Source organism: Pristiophorus japonicus, chromosome 19 (genome assembly GCF_044704955.1).
Source record: "Pristiophorus japonicus isolate sPriJap1 chromosome 19, sPriJap1.hap1, whole genome shotgun sequence".
Taxonomy (NCBI): domain Eukaryota; kingdom Metazoa; phylum Chordata; class Chondrichthyes; family Pristiophoridae; genus Pristiophorus; species Pristiophorus japonicus.
Window position 1 is genome coordinate 73,498,729 of NC_091995.1, and position 26,248 is coordinate 73,524,976.

Here is a 26,248-nt window from a genome sequence, read left to right on the forward strand (position 1 = left end):
TGGGTTGGTGACTTAAGTAAAGTAGAATATTGGAAAAGGTTGAAGGAAATGTTGTTCTATTTTAGAATTGCAGTATTAATGATCGTATTAATGAATAACCTCAGGAAGATTTTTCCACTTGTCAGCGAGACCAAAGCTAGGGGCCATTAATAGAAGATAGTCATTAATAAATCCAATCGGGAATGGAGGAGAAACTTTTTTTTTAAACCCAAAGAGTGATTAGAAGGTGGAACTCGCTACCAAACAGAGTAGTTGAGGCGAATAGTGTAGATGCATTTAAGGGGAAGCTGGATAAGTACATGAGTGAGAAAGGAATAGAACATTGGAACATCACATCGAACATCACATGGAACATAAGAAATAGGAGCAGGAGTAGGCCCTTTGGCCCCTCCGCCATTCAATAAGATCATGGCCGATCTGATCATTGACTCGCCTCCACTCTTTTGCCTGCTCCCCATAACCCTTTATTCCCTTATCACTTAAGAATCTGTCTATGTCTGCCTTAAATATATTCAATGACCCACCCACCACAGCTCTCTGGGTCAGAGAATTCGATGGATTTACAATGCTACGAGAGAAGAAATTCCTCCTCATCTCAGTTTTAAATGGGCGACCCCTTATTCTGAGACTATTCCCCTAGTTCTAGTTTCCCCTACAAGTGGAAATATCCCCTCTGCATCCATCTTATCGAGACCCCTCATTATCTTATATGGTTCGATAAGATCACCTCTCATTCTTCTGAACTCCAATGTGTATAGGCCCAACCTACTCACATAAGTCAACCCCCTCATCTCCGGAATCAACTTAGTGAACCTTCTCTGAACTGCCTCCAATGCAAGTATATCCTTCCTTAAATACGGAGATCAAAACTGAATGTAGTACTCGAGGTGTGGCCTCACCAATACCCTGTACAACTGTAGCAGGACTTCTCTGCTTTTATACTCTATCCCCCTTGCAATAAAGGCCAACATTCCATTTGCCTGCCTGATCACTTGCTGTACCTGCATACTAACTTTTTGTCCCTCTTGTACTGCAGCATTTTTCAATTTTTCTCCATGTAAATAATTTTCTCTTCTATTTTTTCTGCCAAAGTGGATAACCTCACATTTTCCCATATTATACTCCACCTGCCAAATTTTTGCCCACTCACTTAGCCTGTCTATATCCCTTGCAGATTTTTTGTGTCCTCCTTACAATTTGCTTTCTCCCATCTTTGTGTCATCAGCAAAGTTGGCTACATTACACTCGGTCCCTACATCCAAGTCATTAATATAGATTGTAAATAGTTGAGGCCCCAGCACCGATCCCTGCGGCACCCTACTAGTTACAGTTTGCCAACCGGAAAATGACCCATTTATCCCGACTCTCTGTTTTCTGTTCGTTAGCCAATCCTCTATCGATGCTAATATATTGCCTCCAACCCTGGGAACTTTTGTCTTGTGCAGGAACCATTTATGTGGCACCTTATCGAATGCCTTCTGGGAATCTAAATACACTATATCCACTGGTTCCCCTTTATCCACCCTGCTCATTACATCCTCCAAAAACTCCAGCAAACATGATTTCCCTTTCATAAAAGCATGCTGACTCTGCTTGACTGAATTATAGAAGGATGTGCTGATGGAGTGGGAGGAGGCTCGTGTGGAGCACAAATGCCAGCATAGTACAGTGGGCCAAATGGCGTGATTGTGCTATTAATTTTATCTACTAACTCCCAAAATATCTTTCTCTAAACCGGTGTAAAGTTCCCTTTGAAGTTGACTCCACTCAATCCCTTTTCCCCGGTGTGGTGGAGAAATCGAGTTGTTCAAATGACATTGCCCGAGAAGTGTAATGCTGTTTGTTAATTGGGATTTCCACACATTTAGGTGTTGCAGGAGACAGTGTGAATACAGCACTGAAGCCCTTGGAGAACAACAGCCATCCCAAAACCGAGGAGGAAGAGTTCGACATGTTTGCACAGACCAGAAGCAACTCCTTGGCGGATCAGCGGAAGAAGTGAGTAGCGGACCATCTGGGGTGTTGCATATTTCCCCCGTTTTGTAATTTCCCATCAATTTAGAAGTTGAAACAAAAGCAGAAAATACACAACGTACATCCATATCTGAAGGAGGAAAAATAGTTTAACCTGTCGAGCAGACCCCGCTCAGAGGCTCATCCCAGAGGATTGAGTTCTGAGGAAAGACTGGAGCAATCACGGTAGTGAAAGGAGAACACTGAGATGGAATCTCAAATATATAAATTATCAAAGTGTATAGAAAAAGTAAATCTGGGCACTATTTCAAACCAAAACTGTTAACATCAACAACAGCTTGCATTTATATAGCACCTTTAACACAGTAAAACGAGCGTTAGCAGACAAATTTTGACACTGAGCCACATAAGGAGATATTAGAACAGGCAAAGAGGTAGCTTTTAAGGCACGTCTTAAAGGAGGAGAGAGAGTTAGAGAGGCAGTGAGGTTTAGGGAGGGAATTCCATCGCTTAGAGCCTAAGGCATGGCCACCAATGGTGGAGCGATTAAAATCGGGGATGATCGAGAGCCCAGAATTGGAGGATCATAGAGGACTCGGAGGGATGTAGGGCTGGATGAGGTTAAAGAGGTAAGGAGAAACAAGGCCATGGTGAGATTGGGAAACAAGGATGAGAATTTTAGAATCGAGGCATTGATGAGGCGTAACAGTATAATGCGAGGCATGACAGCGACTTGTATTTTTATAGTGCCTTCACAGTAGAAAACTGTCACCAGCTGCTTCAGAGGTGTCAACAAAAATGGATGCCGAACCAAAAGGAGGAGAGATTAGCAGGGGTGACCGGGAGCTTGGTTGAAGAGGTGGTTTTGAGGATGGTCTTGAAGAAGATGGATGTGGAGAAGTAGGGAAGTATGCATATGAGGCTGGAGTCAGAGTGACGGAGTGCTTAGGAAGCAGGGAATTGTAAGGTTGGAGGATGTTATAAAGACAGGAAGGGATTTGGTATTGGAAGGATTTAAACACAAGAACGAGAATTCTAAATTTGAGTTATTGGGAGGGGTGGGCGGTGCAGTGGGTTATCGAGGGTGAGAGGCGAGTGGAACGGTGTAGGATAGAATCGGGGCAGCAGAGCTTTGGATGAACTGAAGTAGGTTACCGGCTGGGAGAGCGTTCGTGTAACCGAGTTGAAGTGAGAGACTTGTGTGAGGGCTTTAGCTGCAGGTAGACTGAGGTGTGGGCACAGGTTCAAAATGCAGGCAGACAAATTCGGACTGATGTCTGGATGTTCCTCACCGGGAAAGTGATGAACACGTGGACTGAATATCCAAGCAGCATAGGTAAATATCCTGGAACTATTTAAGAATAATGAACGATGTGATGACGGTCAGTGGGTTCTTATTCCTGATGCCCTCGCTAACAGAATGATACAACACAGAAGGAGCCCATCGTACCTGTACAGGCTCTTTGAAAGAGTTCTTCAATTAGTCCCATCCCCTGCTCTTTGCCCATAACCCTCCAGCTGAGGCATGACCAATGATTTATAAAGGTTTAGCCTAACTTCTTGCTTTTGTACTGGATGGCTCTGTTTTTAAAGCCGAGGGTCTTTATGCTTTTTCAACAGCCTTATCAACGCGTCCTGCCGCTTCAAAGATTTGTGTACGTGAACCCCCAGATCTCTCAGTGGCTCAGTTGGTGGCACTCTTGCCTCTGAGTCAGATTGTTATTGGTTCAAGTCCCAATCCAGAGATTACACTTCTAAAGTACTTCATTGGCTGTAAAGCTCTCTGGGACATCCTGAGGTTGTGAAAGGTGCTATATAAATGCAAGTCTTTTTTTTCAAGCAACAGAGGGGTGTCCGCACAGGATTTCTTTTCCATTAATGTTCTTTCCTCTTCTGGGTGTGGCTGCACTGACACCAGACATACCTTATGTTGGGGTGTTGTTAACTAGCTAGCTTAATTTTGCTAATTCAATGACGGTAAGACAGTATGCTCACAAGCAATGTTCCATTAATTTTAAAGTAAAGAAATAAAGACTTGCATTTATATACCACCTTTCATGACCACCGGACATCCCAAAGTGCTTTACAGCCAAGGAAGTATCTTGGAAGTGTAGTCACTGTTGTAATGTAGGAAACGCAGCAGCCAATTTGCGCACAGCAAGCTCCCACAAACAGCAATGTGATAATGACCAGATAATCTGTTTTATTGATTTGACTGAGGGAACTCCCTTGCTCTTCTTCGAAATCTTTTACGTCTACCTGAGAGAGCAGGCTGGGCCTGGATTTAATGTCTCGTCCGAAAGACGGCACCTCCGACAGTGCAACACTCCGTCAGCACTACTGGAGTGTCAGCAGAAGTCTCTGGAGTGGGACTGGAACCCACAACCTTCTGACTCCACGGCAAGAGTGGTACCCAGTGAGCCACAGCTGTCACTTAAAGTATAACACCTTAAACCGAAAAAAAAATACTTGGAGTCACGTTAATTTGACTGGAGAAACAATTTCTCTTGCGTTTACAGTTCTTGAGAATCTTCCCAGGTCAAATACAAATTGCTGTAACAAAAGTGCAATAAGATATAATCTTGCATCCTTCGGCTGTTACAAATTTCTTATCACAATGTCCACATATGGCAGGCTCGGCATCATGTCTTGTTTCATTAGCAATTTTACATCTCTAAGCTACAGAGTACATGAGGGGTGAGTACATAAGAACATAACGTAGGCCATTTGGCCCCTCTAGCCTGCTCTGCCATTTAATAAGATCATGGCTGATCTGATCATGGACTCAGCTCCACTTCCCTGCTCGCATCCCATAACGCTTCACTCCCTTATCGATTAAAAATCTGTCTCTATCCACCTTAAATATGTTCAATGACTCAACCTCCACAGCTCTCTGGAGCAGAGAATTCCACAGATTTACATCCCTCAGAGAAGAAATTCCTCCTCCATCTCAGTTCTAAATGGGTGACCCCTTATTCTTAAACTATGCCCCCTAGTTGTGGATTCCCCAACAAGTGGAAACATCCTCTCTGCTGAGGTTGTCGAAGTAACTTACAATACTTCTAAATAAGATTATATAGAATATACAGCACAGAAACAGACCATTCAGCCCAACCAGTCCATGCTGACATTTATGCTCCTCTCAAGCCTCCTCCCGTCTTTCCTCGTCTAACTTTTATCAGCATATGCTTATCTAGCCTCCCCTTGAATGCACCTATACTATTTGCTTCAATCACTCCCTGTGGCAGCAAGTTCCACATTACCCGCATCAAGCAGAGTGTGATGGGAAAGACTGCTTCACTTTCAATCATTTTGTCCGCCCCAGTATCTCCCCTTGCCAAGGTCACCAGACCATGCTTAAAGTCTTGAGTACCAAGCAGTACAATGCATGGTTTCTCTCTGGAACATGCAGGTGTTCTCCGCCTCTCTGCGGCTCAGTCTAATATTTCAGCAGGGAAAGCAAATGCATGAAATTCTCCTCTGTGGTACATGTTGGATGGATTACAGCTCTGCAACTCAACCCAGCTCGACCATCACTCTGCTGGTATTTTGTACGTTGGTACAAGCTTGTTGTTACAGTCCAAGCAGGGCCGATGGCCAGCAGTGACAGGAGGCCGACATATCAGATCGTTGCCTTTTGGCATGATCTGCAGGCAGGGGTTTGGATTCCACGCCAGTGTCAGGTGGCAGCTGGATCATTTTACAGCATTACTCTTTAATAAAGGAGAGTGTGCGTGTCACCGATTCCATTGAGGGATGAAAATTCCCCCCCCCCCCCCGAAGTGTGAGGGAAAACTCCAAACCAGCAACAAATAAAAAAACATTAAAACTCGAATGAAGAAATCACATGCCAGTTATAAACCTCAACCCATCAGAATGAGAGTCCGATGCCAGCAGTTAATTCCAATAAAAGGGGAATATGTGAACTTCTAGCCTGCAGGCGAAATAAATGTCAGACTTCAAACACACATTTTTACTTTACATTTTAAACTTGCGTAACAATTAGGATGAAGGGAATTGATCATATTGATCTCCATACTATGGGTTTTGTTTCAAGAAATAGCAAGAAGGGAAATTAGGCAAAACTTTTACTCGTCCAAAGACTTCGTTCGGATCATAGAAATTTACACCATGGAAAGAGGCCATTTCAGACCATCATGTCCATGCCGGCCGACCAAGAGCTGGCCAGCCTAATCCCACTTTCCAGCTTTTGGTCTGTAGCCCTTTAGGTTGCGGCACTTTAAGTGCATATCCAAGTATTTTTTAAATGTGAGGATTTTCTGCCTCTACCATCCTTTCAGGCAGTGAGTTCCAAACCCCCACCACCCTCTGGGTAAAGAAATTTCCCCTCATATCTCCTCTACCTCCTCCCAATTACTTTAAATCTATGCCCCCTGTTTGTTGACCCCTCTGCCAAGGGAAATCGTCCTTCCTATCCACTCTATCTAGGCATCTCATAATTTTATCCACCTCAATCAGGTCTCCCCTCAGCCTCCTCTATTCCAAAGAAAACAGACCCAGCATCTCCAGTCTTTCCTCATAGCCAAAATTCTCCAGACCAGGCAACATTCTTGTAAATCTCCTCTGCATCTTTCCAGTGCAATCACATCTTTCCTGTAATGAGGTGACCAGAACTGCACACAGTACTTCAGCTGCAGCCTAACCAGTGTTTTACACAGTTCAAGCATAATGTCCTTGTTCTTGTATTCCATGCCTTGACTAATAAAGGCAAATATTCCATATGCCTTCTTAACCACCTTATCTACCTTTCCTGCTACCTTCAGGGATCTGTGGACCTGCACTCCAAGATCCCTTTATTCCTCTACACTTCTCAGTGCCGTACCAGTTAATATGTATTCCCTTGCCTTGTTAAACCTCCCCAAATGCATTACCTCACAATTATCTGGTTTGAATTCCATTCGCCACTGTTCTGCCCACCTGACCAGTGCATTGATATATTCCTGCAATCCGCAGCTTTCTTCTTCATTATCAGCCTATTTTAGTGTCATCTGCAAATTTCTTAATCATACCCCCAACATTCAAGTCCAAGTCATTGATATATACCACAAAAAGCAAGGGACCCAGCACTGAGCCTTGCGAAATCCCACTGGATACAGTCTGTCAGTCACAAAAACATCCATCAACTATTACCTTTTGCTGCTTGCCTCTGAGCCAATTTTGGATCCAACTTGCCACTTTGCCCTGGATCCTATGGGATTTTACTTTCGTGACCAGTCTGCCATGTGGAACCTTATCGAAAGCTTTGCTAAAATCCATATACACTACATCATACGCACTGCCCTCTTCGACCCTCCTGGTTACCTCCTCGAAATTCAATCAAGTTAGGCAGACACTACCTTCCCTCAACAGCCTGGGATATATTTCATCCAGACCTATGGATTTATCCAATTTCAAAGCTGCTAAGTCCCTTAATACTTCCTCTCTCTCCTCTCCTCCTCTCTCTCTCTCCTCTCTCTCTCCTTATCTCATCTAATATTTCACACTCCTCCCTCATTGCAAAATCTGCATCGCCCCTCTTTTTTTTTGTGAAAACAGATGCAAAGTATTCATTAAGAATCGTACCCATGTCTTCTGCCTCCACACACAGATTTCCTTTATGGTTTCTAATACACCCCACTCTTTCTTTAGTTATCTTCTTGCTCTTAATGTATTTATAAAACATCTTTTGGGTTTTCCCTGATTTTACCTGTCAACATTCATGCTCCCTCTTTGCTTTCCTGATATCTTTTTTAATTGCACTAAGTCAGTTGTGGAATAAGTTACTAGACATGGCGTTTGAGAGGGCAGAAAAAAGGAAGACTTGCATTTATATAGTGCCTTTCCCAACCTCAAGACGTCCCAAAGCGCTTTACAGCCAATGAAGTACTTTTGGAGTGTCGTCACTTGTAATGTAGGAAACGCGGCAGCCAATGTGCACAGCAAGCTCCCACAAACTGCAATGTTTTTTGTCATGTCGGTTGAGGGATAATTATTGGCCAGGACATCAGGGAGATCTCCCCTGCTCTTCTTTGAAATGGTGGCATCTTTTATGCCCACCTGAGAGAGCAAATAGGGTTTCGGTTTAGCTTCTCATCCGAAAGACACCACCTCTGAACCCACAACTTTCTGACTCCAAAGCGAGAGTGCTACCAACTGAGCCATGGCTGACACAGGGACAAAATACACCTTGGTTCCCACAACCTTAAAGTTAGAGCTAGGCCGTTCAGGAGTGATGTCAGGAAGCACTTCTTCACACATATGATAGTAGAAATCTGGAACTCTCCTTTTCCTCCGTTCCCCCCCCCCCCCCCCCCCCCAAAACAGCTGTTGAGGCTGGGTCATGGAGGATGGCTACACTAGAGCTGCTTGGAGTAGAGGAGGTGTAGCCTGGTGCTTGGAGCGGGGATCCGCTATCGCTACAGGGCGGGCGGGGTCCACACCCTTGGGGTCTCCCCACTTTTTATCCGCCACATTCCCAGGCCATGGGAGCCTACCCTTTTTCCATACTTCCCTCACCCTCTGCTATTCTGTTGTAACCAGAATACTTGAGAGTGTGACTTAAGAGCAGATTTCATGTCTGGCCTTTTAAATATGTAATGATGCTGGGGAAACTTCAAAGTGGGGGTGGTAGGGGGTGGGGGGAGAATCTTTGGAAGAAAAAAAAATCTTTTAAAAGGAAATCCTGTTTTCTGATCTGGAGTACTTCTTTTACTAAAAATTCTATCCCACTTTAAATGGCAAAAGCATGTGAAGCAGCATATGTAGCCACGCAATTACTTGGAGGTGGTTATTTTTTTTTTAAGTTGCAAGATCTCTGAATTTAATCCATGTGTACGTGTGCTGGGACTATTTTCAGACGTGTTCTATTTTTGTCTCGTGTCTGTCCTGTGAAAGTCCTTCATTAGTTGCAGAATAGTTACTCGTCCTCACGGAGATGGATTTGAAACACCTGAAGGCCTTCATACCATTTTTCATCATCAGTCTGTTGATTGTTGCACTTGTCTTCACTCTTTACGCCATCATTCACAGCGGCCCCTTCACCGACCCCCACTTTTTCGAAAGGTTTGACCGGAAAAGACCAAAACCAGCCTCTCTCAACTGGACTGGGATAAGCTGAAATGGATTTGGCTGAGAACTTTATTTAATTTTTTTAAATTTTTTAACTTTTGTGTAAAACTGTAGCAATGGTTTTGATCAAGGTCCTGGAATTGTTGCTCTGTGTCACTTCATCAGGTGAGTCTGGAGCTAGTAGTACTGAAATTCATTACAAAATGTGACTTCTGACTCCTGTTGCCTGCAATTGGGCAGGGTGGCTAGCAAAAGCTTAAACATTGTCGGGCCAGTTGTACACATCCCGAGGAGGTTGGCGGTAAATTCTTCCTTGGGAAGAATTTGATTACTTTCTGTATATGTATATATGTAGATTTTAAGCATATTTGCATGTTCTTTGCATTGTTTTACATAGAATTATATAGAAGTTGCTGGTGTTTATGCTCCACACGAGCCTCCTCCCACTCCTCTTCATCTCTCCCTATCAGCATATCCTTCTATCCCTTTCTCCCTCATGTACTTATCTAGCTTCCCCTTACACGCATCAATACTATTCACCCCAACTCCTTTAGCTGTGATAACTGGACTACCAGTTTGTCTGTGTGAATAGCTACCGCGCTCACTGAGATGCGTTTTGAGACTCTCTGTGAATAACTGTTTTTAAATGTAGAAGCATTTGCTTCATAATAATGGAGGCATCTTCCGACAATTAAGTCTGTGTTGAGTGGACCGGAGAGAGCTGTACTGTACGGACCTGAAGCAGCAGTGTATAATACTCCGTGTGTTTGCTGCACAAGTTGCTTTATATGTACACAGTGCCTCTCTATTCTCTCCTGTCCCTCTGATGATTATGATTAGCTGCAGAGCCGTCCACTGTATCCCCTCCCTATAGCAGGACAGCTGAAATAGGAACTCCGTTGTGTTGGGTATTGAGCCATGGTGCTTCACCCTACTGTGTTGTCCCGGGTGATCTACCTTTAAATGTTATTCATTTGTTGTGCTCGTTCATAGGAGAGCTGAAGTCACGGGTGTGTCGTGACCAGTTAGGTTTCAGCTCTGTTGTCTTGCTGTAAAACCAGGGGCCCTTGGGTTTATTTATATGGAGAATAAATCCGACCCGATTTAAATAAATGAGATGAGAATTTTTTTTACACAGCGAGTTGTTGCGATCTGGAATGTGCTGCCTGAAAGGGCGGTGGAATCAGATTCAATAGTAACTTTCAAAAGCGAATTGGATAAATACTTGAAGGGAAAAATGTGGAAACTACGGGGAAAGAGCACCGCGGATGGGACTAATTGAACAGTTCTTAAAGGGGCTGGCACAGGCAGGATGGGCCGAATGGACGATTCCTGTACTGTAAGATTCTGTGATAGGTTTCAGGTTCATCAGTGGTTTCTGTTGAGTTCACTGCTGATAGTTCCCCAACCCCACCCCCCAGAATAGGAAGGTGAAAATTCAGCCAGGTTTCCTGCTCCTGATCCCTATCCAATGACTGCTGGAAGAAGCTCAGTTGTAACACTCGCTGTGGTTAAATAGCCAACGACGCCTGCTGTCTTGGCTCACACATGAAGAGTGACCAGTTGGATTGGGTACCAGGGAGTATCATAAGAACCAAGAATTAAAAGCAGGGCTAGTCCATACGGCCTGCTCTGCCATTCATTAAGATCATAGCTGATCTTCGACCTCAACTCCACTTTCCCGGCCGATCCCCCATATATCTCAATTTTCCCTACAGTCCAAAAATCTATCTATACTCAACGACTGAGCATCCACAGCCCTCTGGGATAGAGAATTCCAAAGATTCACCACCCTCTGAGTGAAGAGGTTCCTCCTCATCTCGATCTTAAATAGTGGACCTCTTAGCTTGAGATTGTGCCCCCTAATTCTAGACTCTCCAGCCAGTGAAAACAATCTGTCAGCATCTACCCTGTCAATTCTCATCAGAATCTTTTATGTTTCAATGAGATCACCTCATTCTTCTAAACTCGAGAGGGTGTAGGCCGAACCTACTTAATCTCTCCTCTTAGGACAAGCCTCTCATCCCAGCAATGCATTTCTTCCGGATCAGTAGCAGCGCAAGTCGATGCCTTCAGCAGAGGAGGAGAAATGAGAGGGAAATAATTAGAGGTGCTTTTATTAATAATAAACAAAGACACGATAAATATGAAGAAGACTTGCCTTACAAAAGGGAATAGAAGCGATAACAACAACTTGTATTTATATAGCGCCTTTAACGTAGTAAGGCGCTTCACAGGAACAATTATAGAACAACATTTGACACTGATGTATTCATATGCATCACCACATAGGAGCATGTGTCATTTAATGTTCTGATGTGACTCTTGTGCCGTGATGGTGTTCCCCATCAGAAAAGGTTGAGCTGAGGACAGGATTTGAAATGATCTGTGTTGTTTGTTATGGTAACAATAGTCTGAAGTCTTGGCTTTCTTGTAGCACCGTCACCCCTGAGTCAAGGTCATAGGTTTATGCCCCACTTCAAGATTTGAGTACGTCATCTTGGCTGACCTGAGGGTGAGCCACATTGTATTTTGGATGAGATGTTAAAACCGAGGCCCCTTCTGCCTGTTCTCTTGGTGTTCTGGCCAGCATTGAACCATTTCACCCGTCCCACCAAATCAGATACTTGGTCATTTATCTCATTACTGGCTGTGGGATCTTGCTGTGCGTTTGTCTATTAATCAAAAGTGACTAGGCTTAAAGGTAAAGCCAAATGGCCTACTCCTCCTATTTCTTGTTCTTAATTGGCTGTGGAGCACTGTGGGACGTACTGAGTGTGTGAAGGTGTTGTTTAAATGCAAGCTCATTATTCTTTGGATAACCTTTTTAATGCTAATTTGTTTCATTTGGAGGTTTGTGGGTGCTGACTTGCATTTTGTTACTGTATTTGTATTTTTACCCAGTGCTGATAAACCTTACTTACTGCTGTCAGGATTTATCTCATTAGGTTTTAATTGCCTTTTGCTTTGGGAGTTTGAATGGAGAAAATAGATGGCAGCAATGCGATACTTGGCCATGTCGTCCTCGTTGTGATAGTATTTGTTATCACATTGCTCCTGAATGTGCACATATTGTATAAATAACGTAAAATGGGGGCTTTTACCTTTTGTAAAAAAACGTTTTCAGTACCTATGCTGTATGATTCCATGATATTAAGCCCTCCCCTCAAGCTTCAGTGGATTAATACACAGACTGATATGGTACATAGGCCATTTAGCCCCTGTTCTGCCATTCATTGAGATTGTGGCTGATCTGTGACCTAACTCCATAAACCCACCGTTGCACCATAACAAAAATCCATCTATCTCAGATTTTAAATTAACAATTGACTGATATAGCATCAACTGTTGTTTGCGGAAGAGAATTCTAAACTTCTACCACCCTTTGCCTGTAAAAATGTTTCCTATGTTTCGGTTATGTCGCCTCATCCTAGATTCCCTAACCAGCGGAAATACTTTCTCTATCTACCCTATCAGTTCCCCATCATACCTTGAGAACTTTGAGCAAATCACCCCTTAACTTAATTTGCGCTCCACTCCTTCCAAGGTCAATATATCCTTCCAAAGGTGTGGTGCCCAGAACTGAACCCATTACTCCAGGTGTGGTCTAACCAGGGTTTTGTATAGCTGTAGCATAACTTCTACCCCCTTGTATTCTAGTCCTCAAGGTATAAAGGCCAACATTCCTTTAGCCTTTCTGATTATTTCAGTACCTGACATACTGATTAGCGACATCCCAGGTTTATCGTTCAGTGCTAAGGCAGGGGTACTCCAATTTGGCCACGGCATCTTTTTGAGTAAGGGGTAGAAGGAGGAAATCGATGAATGTTTCTCGCTTCTGATCGCTGTGTAACTGTTGCAAAGTGTGTGGCTGTCTGGTGAGGACAGGCTTGAGCTCTGCTGTGATTGTCAAATCAAATGCAGAATGGCTTTTTGGGTGAGGTATTGGATGGCTCTGGTATCCATAGTAACTGGACTGCTGTGTATCATTGCCTTTCAAGAGACAAGGGCACGTTTTAATCATTTGTGATATCACCTGTACTTAATTACAGTGGAATATAAAATGCCTATTTTGATTATAATCCTCTTCTTTAAAATGTAAAATGTCCATTTTGTGGCAACAGCAACCTGCATTTACATAGTGCCCTTTAACATAGTAAAATAGGAGCAATTTATAAACAACATTTGACACCGAGTCATGAGAGATTAGGACAGATGACCAAAAGCTTTGTCATCTAAACCTCTTGATTAAAGTGGATTATAAAACGTCCATTTTGTTTCTGACGGTAACTTTAGGAATTAAAGCACAGTGTAAGATTAAAACAAATTATTTTTAAAAACTAAATTTGAATACAGTAAAATTCTGACTTGCCATTATTCTGCTTGTTGACTTGATTTTTACAGACAGTTCCACCACTAGTATGCATGATGCTTTAATTTGGATTTCGACTTCAAAGTACTAACCATCAAGTTGTTAAGAGTTTGTGACTCAAAGAATTTATATGAAAGGGAATGTTGCTGGGAAAAGCTAGTGTGCGTTTGTAAACTGTGTACATTTAATATCCAGGTTCGTACAAGAACTTTGGAACTGAGTACAGTAGAGTTCTGGAATGAAAGCCTATTGCAGTTACTTGACCTGTTAGCTGTGTCGTGTGCCCAAATGATCAGTATGCCCTTGTATTCTGTAAATGGTGTTCTATTGTGTGTGTATATATATATATATTATATATATATATTTTTTAAAGTACAATGCCTAACAGAAATGCAGAAAAATTAAATCTCCCTTCAAAATCCCAAAGCTCTCTTACAAATTTATAGCATGTAATTATCATCCTAAATGGAATCACCATTAGTATTAAAAATTGGCAATCCACCTGTACACTGTCGCCTCTGCCATTTGCTTTAGTCTCACTGAATTGTTTGAATATAGAAAAGCATTGTTGGTTTATGAAGGGACAAATTCCAGTGACTGCAAGGTCAACTATTTTTGTCCTTTATTGGAAAAAAAATTGCATAGTGGCGTGAAAAGAGGACTGTTAAAGGCAATAGGAGCAATAACAACAACAACTTGTATTCATATAGCGCCTTTAATGTAGTAAAATGTCCCAAGGCACTTCACAGGAGCGTTACAGAACAAAATTTGACTACGAGCCACATACAGAAATGTTAAGGCAGGTGACCAAAAGCCTGGTCAAAGAGGTAGTTTTTAAGGAGCATCTTAAAGGAGGAGAGAGAGAATGAGAGGTTTAGGGAGGGAATTCCAAAGCTTGGGGCCTTGACAGCTGAAGGCACAGCCACCAATGATGGAGCGATTTAAAATTGAGGATGCTGAAGAGGCCAGAATTAGGGGAACGTAGAGATCTTGGAGAGTTGTAGGACTGGAGGTGGTTACAAAGATAGAGGGGGGCAAGGCCATGGAGGGATTTGAAGGACAGACAGAAAGGAAAAGGAGGTGGGGTAGCACTGTTAATAAAGGATGAGATCAGTGCGTTAGTGAGAAACGATATTGGCTCAGAGGATCAAGATGTTGAATCAGTTTGGGTGAAGATAAGGAATAATAAAGGGAAAAAGTCACTGGTGGGCGCAGTCTATTGGCCCCCGAACAGTAGCTACACAGTTGGACGGAGTATAAATCAAGAAATAATGGAGGCTTGTAATAAAAGAACGGCCATAATCATGGGTGATTTTAACCTTCATATTGATTGGACAAAGCAAATTAGCCAGGGTAGCCTTGAGGAAGAGTTCATAGTGTATCCGGGATAGTTTCCTTGAATAGTGCGTTGCGGAACCAACCAGGGAGCAGGCTATCTTAGATCTAGTACTGTGTAATGAGACAGGATTTATAAATACTCTCGTGGTAACGGATCCTCTAGGAATGAGTGACCATAACATGGTTGAATTTCAAATTCAGTTGGAGGGTGAGAAAGTTGGTTCTCAAACCAGGGTCCTAAGCTTAAATAAAGGAGACTACAAAGGTATGAAGGCAGAGTTGGCTAAAGTGGACTGGGAAAATAGATTAAAGTATGGGATGGTTAATGAGCAGTGGCAGACATTTAAGGAGATCATTCATAACTCGCAACAAAAATATAATCCATTGAGAAGGAAAGACTGTAATAGAAGGGATAACCATCCGTGGCCATCTAAGGAAATAAGGGAGGGTATCAAATTGATATCAAGGGCATCCAATGTGGCCAAGACTAGTGGGAGGCCAGAGGATTGGGAAATTTTTAAACGCCAGCAAAATACAACTAAAAAAATGATAGAGAGGGAAGATAGATTATGAAAGTAAACTAGCACGAAATATAAAAACAGATAGTAAGAATTTCTACAGGTACATGAAAAAGAAAAGAGTGGCTAAAGTAAATGTTGGTCCCCTAGAGGATGAGATTGGGGAATTAATAATGGACAACAGTGAAATGGCAGAGATGTTGAACAAATATTTTGTATCGGTCTTCACGGTAGAAGACACTAAAAACATTCCAATAGGGGATAATCAAGGGTCTATAGGGAAGGAGGAACTTAATACAATCACAATCACTAATGAAGTAGTACTCTGTAAAATAATGGAACTAAAGACAGACAAGTCCCCTGGACCTGATGGCTTACATCCTAGGATCTTAAAAGAAGTGGCTGCAGAGATAGTGATGCATTGGTTGTAATCTACCAACATTTCCTGGATTCGGACGGTCCCAGTGGTTTGGAAAACCGCAAATGTAACGCCCCTATTTTTTTTTTTAAAAAGGAGGCAGACAAAAAGCAGGCAACTATAGATCAGTTGACCTAACATCTGTCGTCAGGAAAATGCTGGAGTCCATTATTAAGGAAGCAGTAGCGAGACATTTGGAAAAGCATGATTAAATCAAGCAGAGTCAGCACGGTTTTATGAAAGGGAAATCATGTTTGACAAATTTGCTGGAGTTTTTTGAGGATGTAATGAGCAGGGTTTATAAGGGGGAACCAGTGGATGTGGTGTATTTGGATTTCCAGAAGGCATTCGATAAGGTGCCACATAAAAGGTTACTGCACAAGAAAAAAGTTCACTGGGTTGGTGGTAGTATATTAGCATGGATAGAGGATTGGCTAACAGAAAACAGAGTTTGGGTGAATGGGTCATTGACAAACAGTGACTAGTGGGGTGCCGCAGGGATCGGTGCTGGGTCCTTAACTATTTACAATCTATATTAATAACTTGGATGAAGGGACTGAGTGTAATGTAGCCAAGTTTGCTGATGATACAAAGATGGGTGGGAAAGCAAATTGTGAGGAGGGCACAAAAAATCTGCAGAAGGATACAGACATGCTAAGTGAGTGGGAAAAAATTTGGCAGATGGAGTATAATGTGGAAAAATGTGAGGGTATCCACTTTGGCAGAAATAATAGAAAAGCAAATTATAATTTAAATAGAGAAAAATTGCAAAGTACTGCAGTACAGAGGGACCTGGGGGGTCCTTGTGCAACACACAAGGTTAGTATGCAGGTACAGGAAGTGATCAGGCAGGCAAATGGAATGTTGGCCTTTATTGCAAGGGGGATAGAGTATAAAAGCAGAGAAGTCCTGTTACAACTGTACAGGGTATTGGTGAGGCCACACCTAGAGTACTGCATACAGTTTTGGTCTCCATATTTAAGGAAGGATATACTTGCATCGGAGGCTGTTCAGAGAAGGTTCACCAGGTTGATTCCAGAGACGACGGGGTTGACTTACGAAGATAGGTTGGGCCTATACACATTGGAGTTCAGAAGAATGAGAGGTGATCTCATTGAAACTTATAAGATAATGAGGGGGCTTGACAAGGTAGATGTAGAGAGGATATTTCCATTTATAGGGGAAACTAAAACTAGGGGACATAGTCTTAGAATAAGGGGCCGCCCATTTAAGGCTGAGGGGGGGGGGGGAGAAATTTCTTCTCGGAGGGTTGTAAATCTATGGAATTCTGACCCAGAGAGCTGTGGAGGCTGGGTCATTGAATATATTTAAGGCGGAGATGGACAGATTTTTGAGCGTTAAGGGAGTAAAGGGCTATGGGAAACGGGCAGGGAAGTGGAGCTGAGTCCATGATCGGATCAGCCACGATCATATTGAATGGCGGAGCAGGCTCGAGGGGCCAGATGGCCGACTCCTGCTCCTATTTCTTATGTTGTTGTTTAGACTATAATTGGAGGAGCGCAGTGATCTGGGGTGGGTGGGGGGGTTGTAGGCCTGGAGGAGGTTACAGAGATGGGGAGGGGCGACGCCTTGGAGTGATGTGAACACAAGGTTGAGAATTTTAATACGGCTTGCTGTTTGTGAGCTGCTTGCCTTCCTTTCTCTCCCCAGTATAATGGATTCTCCAGGCAGCATTTAAACACATCCTCGAAGACTGGCTGTGGAGCCTAATCAGTCGACACAAACACTGCTAACGGGGGAATGTTGGCTTTCTTTCAGTGTAAAGTACGAAGAACCGCAAGCAATTGAAGGACTGGCAGGAGCACTGGATACACGACAACAGAACACCGGGGCGGTGAGTGCGTGCTTCATGTGCAGTTCCTACACTCAGATTGTCCAATATTATATAACAAATGTGGGCTTCGACAGAATTATTCTCTAACTTGTGCATTTGGTCAAGTTGTCTTGCAATTGCTGATGCAAGGTAGGTTTTCTTCAAAACCAAGGGGAAGATTTTTACAAAAAAAAAAATCTAATTCCATGCTTTTCAGAAACAATTGAGACTTAATAGTTGTTTAAATGGATTCCCATTTTATTTTCTAAATACAAGTGAAGTCTGTGCATCTGAAAGTTTTGGAACGTTCTTGACAAAGTTGTTCCTTGGGAAGGGTGGTGGAGCAACACATGCTGCCACAGAGTGGTGGGATTTGGGTCTGGCTTCAGCTCCCAGATAGTGTGTTTCGGTCACGATAGATGAGATGTTGAGCGGAAGTGAAGGAACAGAGTGTTGATTGACACCACGGTCAACCAGTGAGTTGGAGGTGGGCGGGACTTACAGCAGGACTTGCAACAAATGGCCTACTTACAGCAAACAGTCTATTTAACCAGCGCACTGCAGCAAACAGTCTACAGAGTCTATCTAATAAGGCTCTATGAACTACAGCAGCAGAACTCATGACCGAAACTACGTCTCCCGATAAAAGCAGGGTTATTTTTCTAGCAAAATGCAGTGAATGGGGAATCGTTACATAACACACACACAGTGCGTAAAATCAATCCCAGTCACTGACAACATTCCAGATGTGATTGGCGGGGGAATTACCCAATCATCTCCATTGTGGAGTGCTGTCACTATATGCAGCTGGTGAGGAATGAATCTCACTTAACACCAATTTCTCGTACCTCAAAGTCTTGTGAATTGCTTTCTGACATCCTGAGAATGTGAAAAGCACCATATAAATGCAAACTTGTTCTCTCGCTGTGTTGCTCCACTGCCCCTGTCTCTACTGATACATTTACAGTGAACACTAACTGGAGGTATTGCAGGATAAGTTCAGTTTTTGCAGCTTGTTGACTACTATTCACTGAAATTTGTAGCCAGCATGTCAGAAGGTCTTTCGGGATAGGCCAAGAGGTAGGCCTAATTTGCCATATTCTCAGCTTTTCAAAGCTCCTAAGGAATGAAATGAAAGCCTCTCCATTTTCCCCCCTCGCCGCCCCAGAAGTGAGACTAGGCTTTGTGTCCTGAGGATTAGTCGACAGTTTCTCTTCCCATCCAATTTAAATTTCTGTTCTCTACTGTAACTTGGCGTAGAGAGAAAACTTGGCTAAGCTCCAAGTTTCCATGGGATAATTGATTGGAGCTCGGCAGCACTTGATCAGGGCTTAGTTATAAGTGTAGGCCAAGTGTGGCTAAGTGATGATTTCAAATGAACTCTGAACAGGTGGTGTCTGTATTTGTGTCCTATTTATTGTTCAAAGTCTGATGAGGCTCTGGGGATATTGGATCTCGACTGTATAGCAGAGGTCGAAGAACTGCACTTGTCATCAGCACATTATCTTCTAAAATAGTTTGAAGTAAAGATTTTCTTTTCTAAAATGCTTAAACAGTGAATGGGGAGAGAACTAGTGTTGGTGAAGCTGAATTAGTGGCACCATAAATGTAGGCATTAGTCCGGGTACTTTAATGTCTTTGGTCACTTCAGCAGTTCCGTTTGATACATCTCTCACACCCTGGAGCCCAATAACAGAAAGAAAGTTCTCTTAAAATCACCATTTACTACTTTGGAGATTTTCAAATAGTAGAAAGCAACAACAACCCCTTTTAAAGTTGTAAAAGCTCCCAAGGCACTTCACAGGAGCATTATCGGACAAAATTTGACATCGAGCCACGAGATATTAGGACAGGTGGAGGTGGTTTTAAGGAGCGTCTTAAAGGAGAAGAGAGAGGTGGAAAGGTTTTTTGAGGGAAATCCAGAGCTGGGGGCCTAGGCAGCTGAAGGCATGGGCATCAATGGTGGAGCGAAGGAAATCTGGGATGCACAAGAGGCCAGAATTAGAGGGTTGTCGGGCTGGAGGAGGTCACCGAGATAGAGGGGCGAGGCGATGGAGAGATTTGAACACAAGGATGGGAGTTTTAAAATCAAGGAATTACCGGACCGGAAGCCAAAATAGGTCGGCAAACACGGGTGATGGGTGAACGGAACTTGGTGCGAGTTAGGATACAGGCTGCAGGAAGCACATGGATGTTCAAGCTGATAGTTAATTCTTTGTAAGTATTTTGAGGATTACTTTCCAGTTTTCTATCCTGAAGACATTGACTCCTTGCTGAGGCCCATTTCAGTGACGATGCTGGCCTCCAATACAAGTGTCCATTGTATTTACTTCCCTCCACCCTTCAGTTATCCAGAGGCTGCAATGAGTTGCAGTGCCCCCTATCGCTGAGATCGGCAAACTCAACAGATCTGCGTCCTTCTGGCCTGCAAAGCTCAGAGGTGACTTTTAGTTTGAACAGGGGCCAGAGGATACTCTGTCCTTAAAGCACACAGGTGAGTTGAATAGAGACTTATAAAGTTGTGCTAACCTTTTCACTGAGTGATAATTTCTCTGAAATAGATGGAGAATACATTGAATGAGCCCACAAGCCGAACAATAGATGACTGGATGTTAAACCAAGGATTGGTGAGAGTTCACCATATTCTCTGGATAATTCAGCTGCTACCCTTCAGGGCTGCTCGGTGACATTGCAGACAGTGTTGGGTGATGACCTTGTCTCAGATGACACTGATGGTGTCTTCAATCTGCTATTGATCCCTTTGATTCAAATTAAAATATCTGAGAAGACAAAGAATGATGAAACCCTTCTCCACCCTTCCAACTCTGACTTCAGAGTCCTTGTTCCTGTTTGATTTCCTTCCTTCCTTCCCGTGCAACAAAAAAAAAGCACTTTAATGGTAGGCCATCACTTAAAAAAAAAAAAATAGTTGGAATTTCTACAACTGACAAACTACATAGTATTTACAGCACAGAAACCGGTCATTCAGCCCACCTGGTCTGTGCCAGTGTTTATGTTCCACACCAGCCTTCTCTCACCTTGCTTCATCGCATCCTATCAGCATATCCTTCTGTTCCTTTCTGTTTTGAGTTTAGCTACAAGCAGAGATGGGTTTTTCAGCCTTTCTAAGAAATAATCTCAGAGGAATACAAGGTAGTTAAGGGAATGAAAAAGGTAAACCGGTAAACTTTTCTTTGAAAATTTTTTCTCCCAAACCAAACTTATTCCCTTCCATTGACCTGTAGTGCAGTTCCATGGATGCTGCTGACCCGAGCCATTGCAATTTATCAGGCTAGTGAGAGGCAAGGGAGTAGGCATCTTACTAAAACTGAATCCCAAAAGTTATTGGATAGCAACTCGTAGAAGGAACCTTGACTGATTTTCCTTCGTCTTCCCTGCTCCCCACCTTTCTCCTGCACGACTGCACCGCCCCATGATCAAAAACAATCCATTTAAAGCAATACGGTTAACTTTTTTTTGTTTCTAAAATATCCCATTGTAAATACTATTTTATAATTCTGAAGACTAAACATTGCTACATCCTCTTGCCTAATTCTCCTCCCTTCTCATTGATTGTAAGTCTTCAAAGGATTAAAAAGTGCTTTATTGGCAGAATTTGAGTATTGCTAAGTGTATGCATCTAGGCGAGTGAAGGTCACTCAATACTGTCTGTCCTGGGGTGTTGTAACTCTGAACCCAATCTGTCTGGCTTTTCAGAATTTGGAGCATGTTGGTTTCTACTTTGCTTTACCAGAAACAATTATTTTTCAGTAGGCATTGCACTTAAACAATTGCAAAAGCACAGGCTATTGCAGGACTTCCTCTGTACCTGCAGACCCCACCGCAAAACTCTGCATCACTTGTGTTGTTGGACGATCTTGAGCCGTTGACTTGGTAACCAGAAAATAATGAGGTGCTTAACTTGTGGCAATTGTTTCTTTTAAATTTGTGAAATGTCTAATTTTTCATTGCCCATTCTGAAATGTAGTGTAGGGTGTTGTGCATATGTACAACTGTCAAAATCATAGATGCATGCCAATCCGACTGTCATTCTATTCAGATTGCAATGAAAGGTGTTCAGAACCACTGCTAAAAGCAAATGTGATGAAGACGGTGTGTATATGGCTCGGGCCTTTTTCATTTTGGCCTCTGACCTCTGTCTCAAGATTACTGCACTGCGACCTGCGGATTGTGACCCCCTGCACCCTGCTATCTCCCCCCCCCCCCCCCATCCCCATCTACTGTTACAATATAACGTCATGAAGCATTTTATTCAAGGCTTATGTCCAGAATAACTTCACATATTACCACTGTGGTCAACCTGAAGCTTTTGGGTGGACGAGGCAATTTTAAGTGTGTTAAGGTCCCCTTTCAATCTCTGATTCCTGTGTTCAAATCTCTCGGACCGCAGGAAGTCAGCCTTTTCCAGGTCCACGTGACCAGATTTGGGAAAGATTCAATCCAAGTCCTAATGGCCATGGATCTGCGGACAGTTTGGCACTTTGGTATTCAGCATGAGAAGTCCATGGTTATACTGAAGTTGGGGGTTGAAGCGTATTGTTGGGTCAGAGCAGAGGGAGCATTATACTTTCCAGCTGTCCCATACCTGACCCGAGAGCACCGATGATGGGTGGCAAAAATGAAACGTTTTCTATTCCCACCCTGACCAGCGCAAAATAAAAATCACCGCTTACAATGTGTTTTTAAAGGCTGAGCATTGGCTCATGTGCATGCCAGGGCCCAAGTGCAAGTCTAAGACTGGTTGTGCTGCTATAGTATGCAGCTGATTATTTGGTTTGGAATACTGCACTAATGTACGGACCCAGATTGCGTGTTCTGTTGTACTTTCCGATATGGAACCTCGTGCGAGCAGCTGATCGCTTGACTGCTGCATGCCAAGTTCCCGGGTTGAGCTGTTGCTCAGACAAGTCCTTGCTTCAGGTGAGTTTCAGTCCTAAGTGCTGGTGATTGGCTCCAGCACTGGTGAGATGGGAAAGGACCAAACCAGCAAGTCCAGGCCGTGACATGCTTGCAGCAGAAACGGTAGGTATCACTTCTGTCGAGTTGACCATCCATTGATGGAAAGAGAAGGTGGTGCATGAACCGGCTGTCCACGTTGATAATGTGTATGGCTAGTCAATTCCTTCCTCTATTCTTTGGGATAGATGTCTTCTAAACTTTTTTTAGACAGTCTAATCGCTGCCTTCTCTTACCAGACTGACCCTATTCCTCAGTTGATTCTTTTTATATAATTAACTTTTAATTTACTATTTTTCTTTTGGAATATTGTGACCAATCCATGATGTATATGTTGTTTTTTGTGTGTGGTAAAGTTGATTATAATTTATTTTTGGAAAGCAGGGTATGAAATTCCTGGCGGTCCAATTGCTTCAGATTGGATTTTTCAGAGTGTCGCTTAAAAATGCTGATTTTCCAAATTCTTCGATACAAAGTGGTTATAATTGATCTGCTAGATGGTGCACACATTAAAATACATGAATTTTATACCCTGCTTACATGTGGATTTTAATTACCAATTTTATTATTTTTAAATGATTTTAGTTTTGATTGTTGTTTAATTTCCTCCTGCCCTTCCCTTTTATGTGTAACAGATTCCAGTCAGTCAGGCAAATCTAATGGATGACATTGAACAGTGGCTGTCCACAGATGTGGTGAGAATTTCGGGTATCTTTATTAATTTGCATTGTTTTAACTCCATGGACGTTTGAATTTGACAGGAACCGTAACAAACCTTGGTGCTGTGGCAGAGCCAGAAAGTTGCTTTTATGGATTCCGAGTGATGTCTGAGAAAGTCACTTCCCATCCTGACCAGAGATACCAGTTGTCGTCTTTTTTTTTCATCGTTCCACTTCCCGATGGATGCACACTGATGATGTTTGTTCGGACCGTTCTCGCATACTCTCGCTCAGATAGAGGGCACAGGGCTCATTCAACACATAGGGCAACAATCGAACAACCTGATGCTGGCTAGCTGGCTGGCTGTGATCCCGTACTGAGCCATTCCAACCAGAAAAGACCACAGTTCAATCCCGAGCCTGGAGCCTCAGTAGGTGACGCCACAATTAGCCCAAACGCCTCACTTCTCCATCCTGCCGCAGTGCTGCAGGATTTCCAGTCCCCATTACTGTGTGATGGCTCCTGTTGGTGTGTGCGTGTCTTGGTTGAGAACAGGTTCTGCACTGACTCTGAATCTCTCCTCTACTTCTCTCAGTGGTCATGTGGCTGTCATTGCTTAGACCTGCACATGAAACAGCCACTTGGGCAAGATCTGAGGTGGCTAGTGCCCATGGAATTAAACTGCAGGATAATGCCATGCCTCAAAGGGAAGTTTGAGGTTCTCTTATTCCATTATAAAAGATATTGGGCACATTCGTTCCCACTGGCAGAAACGTCATTGAGCTCATCCAAGCGCAGACATTTAACATACACCAAGGCTTTACTCTTTCAGCTAATGGAAGTGAAAAACATCAAATACATTTATCTACGAGCGAAGGAGGAATGTCTTGGTCTTCGCTGCTCATTGTCCTTAAACATTTCAGTGTTGACCCCTGACCCCCCCCCCCCCCCCTAAACACTGGTCTCCAACGGGGATTTCTAGCTTCTCTATAAAGCCAAGCAAAGGGAATTCTTGGAGACTGACCCAGGAATTAATTGGATGAACTGGAATACATTGCATATCTGATGTTATGATGGAGATACAGTGAAACCTGTGTAAATGGACACCTGCAAAAATCAGACCCTTGTTGAGAGACCCAAATAACTTGCATGGTAGAACATTACAAGAGGCACTCTGAAACCACAGACACTTACTCATTACAAACTACAGAAAGCCTTCAAAGCACCAAGTCCTTTAAAACACGAGACACGCAGGCTAGTGAGGGCCTTATGAGAGAAACGTCTTTTGTGGAATGGTGAGCTCTTTACCTAGCATCCATAGCAACAGAGAAACTGCTCTATCTATGGGATTGAATGCTCGCACAGCTCTGACCCAGGGATAGAGGGGTTTCTCTGCTGCTGTGGATACTGGGTAAAAAACTCCCCGTTCGACAAAAGCCGTTTCTTTTACAAAAGCTGCTGCTGCGTCGCGCTGACCTGCATGCACGGACCTCGCCAGCCTCCCGAATCAAGGAATGCGCATGCGAACGAGAGGGGCCATTCTTGCCTGTCCCGGTGCTGCGTCCATACATTCTTTCTGCTGTCAGCTTCTCTTCCCCCGACCCTGCCATTGTCTTCGTTCCCTCAGCTTCTGATGGTGGAACCACTGCTTTGGGGAGTGAAGTTGGATAGCTGTTCCTGGTCTATCTGTCTCTCTGCTGCTCTGTGGAGTGATGGACAAGCCTGTGAGTCCCAGCTGTCGGTCAGTCTTACTGCAAACTCTCTGCTCAACCACAAAACTGCAGTTTCACTCCTACATGAAAGTGACCTGTTGTATTTTCCCCCTCAAATGTTCTTGATCCAATCGAAGACTTGACTATGGAAGTTTCAATGTATCAGCACAACCTGTTATCACATTTCCCCATTATTTGATGTCCTGTGACTGCCCTACTGCTGGTAAGTAAAATTGAGAAACAAGCTCATTACTGAAGTTAGCTCCAAGTAAGCACAGTTTGAAATCAATTGGGAATTTAGACTGCAAAACTGTTCGCTGCACAGCCGAACGCTGGCTGGCGGGCGGTGGGGGGGGATTGGAAGCTGAACGCTGGCCTGCGCGGAGAGCTGGGCGCTGACACGTGCAGTGGGGGGGGGGGGGGGAATGCTCGACCCTGAGGCGTGCAGGAGGGGGATGCTAAACGCTGGCACACAGAAGGGGGGCTGAGCTGGACACTGGTGCGTGGGAGAGGGGGGGGGGGGGAACCGAGCTGGATGTTGGTGCGTGCGGTGGGGGGGGACCGAGCTGGACATTGGGGGGTGGGGGGGGGGACTGAGCTGGCGCTGGTGCACTTGAGAAGGGCATTCTGAGCATTGTTGGAACTGGTTAGAAGCTGATCACAATCTCAGCTGGTTCTTAAAGATTTGTTGGGAACATTTTTGCATACATGCACTGATCATTTAGAAAATGAGGATACCTGCAAAAAATGGACACAGCTGCCAGTCGCCAAGGTGTCCGTAATTTACAGGTTTCACTGTATATACTTAAAAATGAAACATTTGCAGGGCTATGGGGAAAGAGCAGGGGAGTGGGGACTAATTGAACAGCCCTTTCAAAGATTTGGCACAGGCACAATGGGCTGAACGGCCACCAGTGCTGCAAGATTGATTCTATGATGTAAAACCTGGTATCACTCCTCCATGCAGTTGTTTCAATCCCCTCAGATGTGGCGTTAATCTGTTCAGCCCATTACACTGGTTATGGTGGAGCTACCAGGAATGTGCATTTATTTGCCGGTGATTATTTAGTGTTTAAAGTCCTTTCATCGGGCTTTCTCCTGTGCAGTAGCTGTGAGGCATTGTCCAAGCAATTGCAGCTTGTAGAGGGGACTTAAGACCATATTATCAGCAGAGAGGTAAGTCATTCCATGAGGGGGAGAAATCAAATCAAACACACACCAACTGTGCTTTATTATTGCTATTGTAACAGTGTCTTGTGTGTGGGTGTCTCCCAAGTTTAAGTGGGGGAAATTCTGATGAGGGAAACTTAAACCTTTGGTGCCTGGTTAGAATGGGATAAGTTGAGGCCAATGCTGCTAGCCAGCTCTGAAGCACCA

General features: G+C 43.5%; 1 protein-coding gene across 4 annotated transcripts in view; it reads left to right on the plus strand.

The window, feature by feature from the left end:
• Positions 1-26,248, plus strand: part of LOC139229945 (TOM1-like protein 2) — a 125,733-nt gene that overhangs the window by 91,037 nt on the left and 8,448 nt on the right. For 2 of the 4 annotated variants that reach the window (XM_070861599.1, XM_070861598.1), the window contains 3 exons: positions 1,869-1,998; positions 17,468-17,543; positions 23,135-23,194. In XM_070861599.1, the coding sequence (XP_070717700.1) occupies positions 1,869-1,998; positions 17,468-17,543; positions 23,135-23,194 (266 nt within the window). Of the gene's footprint in view, positions 1-1,868; positions 1,999-17,467; positions 17,544-20,083; positions 20,278-23,134; positions 23,195-26,248 lie in introns of those variants that run through there. The other 2 variants (XM_070861601.1, XM_070861600.1) reach the window with 2 other exon arrangements.